General features: G+C 56.6%; 1 protein-coding gene across 1 annotated transcript; it reads right to left on the bottom strand.

The window, feature by feature from the left end:
- Positions 1 to 893: 893 nt before the first annotated feature.
- LOC112875412 (heat shock cognate 70 kDa protein-like) lies at positions 894 to 3,589 on the bottom strand. Its single transcript, XM_025939252.1, has 2 exons — positions 3,211 to 3,589; positions 894 to 2,898 (listed from the first exon to the last, which is right to left on the bottom strand). The coding sequence occupies exons 1-2, from the start codon at positions 3,434 to 3,436 to the stop codon at positions 1,151 to 1,153; spliced, it is 1,974 nt and encodes a 657-aa protein (XP_025795037.1). The 5' UTR covers positions 3,437 to 3,589; the 3' UTR covers positions 894 to 1,150.
- Positions 3,590 to 4,016: the final 427 nt, after the last annotated feature.

Genomic DNA, 4,016 nt, shown 5'->3' with positions numbered 1-4,016 from the left:
AGTCAGACTGATGGGGTTCCTGCACAATGTTACAGCTACATTTGGTTTAAAATAGATATGTTATCTATCTCAAAGTAAGACCTTGAGTTTGTTTGATCAAAACCGCAATATCATTGTTTTACTTGTTCACCCATCTTAATCTCCTATGTGCATGCTAGCAAACTCTGGTATATAATAACTTCAGTAACAATGAAACGTGACTCCAAATAAAGACCGTCATAGACTGGTCCTTGCCCAATCATGTTCATTTTCCACTAAGGGCCTTTCCCGAATTTCATTACTTAGCGCAACAAAATTACAGCGTTTTAAGAGTTCAGTCAAAGTCCTGGTCAGCTCCCAGGGCTGCAACTCACCGGGGGAAACTCAGGTAGTTCTTTCTACCACACTTTATGATTCCAACCGGAGAGCCTGTGCCAGATAAAATACTCATACAACACAGAAAAGCAGCTTGCCCAATCATGTTCAAGTGGTGAAATTGCTGGTGGCTTGCCTATATATACTTGGCATCGCCTGTTTTTCTCTTTCTGATGCTGGATTCATGGTGCATAAGTTTTGGAACTTTGTTCTGGTGACTCTTCTGGTCTTATATTGTTTTTCTTGCTTCCAATTGATACCCTCCACAAGTAAAATCAGTTTCCTTTCAAGTTCTTTAACTGATTAGTTCGGTTGACACATCGCTGCAAAGCCTGCACTTTTGTATCGAGCCTGATCATCGATCCTTGACCAAGCCCAACGACACGCGACTTAAAAACATTCAAACCCAACGAAAATCGTTTGCCGGTTAGCACTGGATGCACTAATGATAAGCGCCAAGGACAGTTTCAGAACGTCCAAACTGAAAAAGACAACACTATATCCGATATATATCGACTCCTGAACCCAAGCAGAGACGATTACAAGAACATACGAATGATGTTCTTACAAATTATTATTATATCTACTAAACCTAACAGATATGTTTCACTCTACTGAACACACTACCACACTGACACTAAAAAGACTCGGAACATCCTCCCAAGTATTAACACCACATTATTCCACACACAAATAATTAAAGACGCCATGACGCAGGTAAGAAACACCAGCAAAGTCCCCGGAACCTGCAGGCACAAACAGCACCACCTCCAGCTCAGGACCCGTCACGACTCGCTTAGTCCACCTCCTCGATCTTAGGCCCGGCACCGCTGCCACCGCCGGTGCCGGCGCCGGCGCCGCCGTTCGGCGCGTCCTCGTCCATGCCCGCGGCGCCGCCCCCGCCCTGGTACATCTTGGAGATGATGGGGTTGCAGATGCCCTCCAGCTCCTTCATCTTGTCCTCGAACTCCTCGGCCTCCGCGAGCTGGTTGCCGTCCAGCCACTTGATCGCGTCCTCGATCGTGTCCTCGATCTTCTTCTTGTCCTCCGCGGGCAGCTTCGACGCGATCTTATCGTCCCGCACCGTGTTTCGCATGTTGTACGCGTAGTTCTCCAGCGCGTTCCGGGCCTCCACCTTGCGCTTCACCTCCTCATCCTCGGCCTTGTACTTCTCGGCCTCCTGCACCATGCGCTCGATCTCCTCCTTGCTCAGCCGGCCCTTGTCGTTGGTGATCGTGATCTTGTTCTTCTTCCCCGTCGTCTTGTCCTCCGCCGACACGTTCAGGATGCCGTTCGCGTCGATGTCGAAGGTCACGTTGATCTGGGGCACGCCTCTCGGCGCCGGGGGGATGCCGGTGAGCTCGAACTTGCCCAGCAAGTTGTTGTCCTTGGTCCTCGTCCGCTCACCCTCGTACACCTGGATGAGCACGCCGGGCTGGTTGTCGGAGTAGGTGGAGAAGACCTGCTCCTTCTTGGTGGGGATGGTGGTGTTCCTCGGGATCAGCACAGTCATGACGCCACCGGCCGTCTCCAGCCCGAGCGAGAGCGGCGTGACGTCGAGCAGGAGCAGGTCCTGCACCTTCTGGTTGCCCTCGCCGCTGAGGATGGCGGCCTGGACAGAGGCGCCGTACGCGACGGCCTCATCCGGGTTGATGCTCTTGCAGAGCTCCTTGCCGTTGAAGAAGTCCTGCAGCAGCTGCTGCACCTTGGGGATACGGGTGGAGCCTCCGACGAGCACGACGTCGTGGATCTGCGACTTGTCCATCTTGGCGTCGCGGAGGCACTTCTCCACGGGCTCCATGCACTTCCTGAAGAGGTCCATGTTGAGCTCCTCGAACCTAGCCCGCGTGATGGTCGCGTAGAAGTCGATGCCCTCATAGAGGGAGTCGATCTCGATGGTAGTCTGGGCGGTGGAGGAGAGCGTCCTCTTCGCCCTCTCGCAGGCCGTCCTCAGACGCCGGAGCGCCCTCGGGTTGCCGGTAATGTCCTTCTTGTGCTTCCTCTTGAACTCCTGCACGAAGTGGTTCACCAGCCGGTTGTCGAAGTCCTCGCCTCCCAGGTGGGTGTCCCCGGCCGTGGCCTTGACCTCGAAGATGCCCTCCTCGATGGTGAGGATGGACACATCGAAGGTGCCGCCGCCGAGGTCGAAGATGAGCACGCTCTTCTCGCCGGTGCTGGCGGCCTTCTTGTCGAGCCCGTAGGCGATGGCGGCGGCCGTGGGCTCGTTGATTATGCGCATGACGTTGAGGCCCGCGATGACGCCGGCGTCCTTGGTGGCCTGGCGCTGGGAGTCGTTGAAGTAGGCCGGCACGGTGATGACGGCGTTCTTGATGGTGGTGCTGAGGTAGGCCTCGGCGATCTCCTTCATCTTGGTGAGCACCATGGAGGAGATCTCCTCGGCCGAGAACTTCTTCTCCTCACCCTTGTAGGTGACCACGATCATGGGCTTGTCGGCCGGGCCGGGGACGACCTTGAACGGCCACATCTTCATGTCCGCCTGCACGGACGGGTCCGAGAAGCGCCTGCCGATGAGCCGCTTGGCATCTGCATGGCGGAAACAGAGTGGTTAGGGACTACTCGGACACTGCTGAACATGTCTGATGCACTGATCGTGATGGATAATCGTATTTTTTGGTATAACGTACACATGTTTTGTGTCCAAAAAAATCTAGTATTTTACTACAAGAAGTTAGCCCTGTTCTGCCACCAAAACAGAGTGAGAGCAGAGCAAGGAGCCGTGCAATTGTGATCAGAGTGATTCATATGATTAGTGCTCACTCCGATTATCATATGCTAGTACGACGACACCAAAACAAGCTGGAATCGTTCCCACGGCTCGGAAGAGGAACAACTTACCGAAGACGGTGTTGGTGGGGTTCATGGCGACCTGGTTCTTGGCGGCATCGCCGATGAGCCTCTCGGTGTCGGTGAAGGCCACGTACGAGGGCGTGGTGCGGTTGCCCTGGTCGTTGGCGATGATCTCCACCCGGTCATGCTGCCACACCCCGACGCACGAGTAGGTGGTGCCGAGGTCGATGCCGATCGCCGGGCCCTCCCCCTTGCCGCCGTTCTTGCTCGCCATCTCTCCTTCCTCCCTCCCCCTTCTTCTCCGATCCAAGCCGCGAATTCGCGAGCCGAGCTGATGCGCGTCGTACGCCTGGGCGCGATTCGAAATCGAGAGCTGCTTGGTTCGCTTGCGATCGACCGATGGGTGCTTTGCTCTGAGTGTTCTTGGGATGAGGCGGATGGGGGCGGCGTCTGCTTATATACAGGCGCCGGGCCGGGGAGCCGGTGGCGTTCGGGAAGGTTCGTGCAGGGGGGTGATGTGGCGGCGCGAGCGCGCCCGGGCGCGCGGGCGACGTCGGTTCGGGGTCGGGGAGCGCGGGCGCGCGCGTGAGCTGGAGGAGGGTTCGGGCGCGCGCGGGAGCTCTCCAGAACGGTGCGCCGGGTTCGCTCGCTCGGTCGCAGGTTTCGTGCGGCTTCCACCGCTGCGGCGAGCGGGTTCGGTTGGGTTGGGGCTGGCGACTTGGCGGATCCCTGGGGGGCGTCGAGCCAGGCGGTGGCCAGGAGATTTTTCTGGGAGCGGCTCGGGCGAGTTCCAGCGCCAAGTGGAAAACACTGGAACGGCGGCGTGTTTTGGTTCCTTAACCGGTGGAAACTGG

This window comes from Panicum hallii, chromosome 9 (assembly GCF_002211085.1).
Source record: "Panicum hallii strain FIL2 chromosome 9, PHallii_v3.1, whole genome shotgun sequence".
Classification (NCBI taxonomy): Eukaryota; Viridiplantae; Streptophyta; class Magnoliopsida; order Poales; family Poaceae; genus Panicum; species Panicum hallii.
Note: the sequence above shows the minus strand (reverse complement) of the source record. Positions and strands in the feature narration are given on the sequence as shown.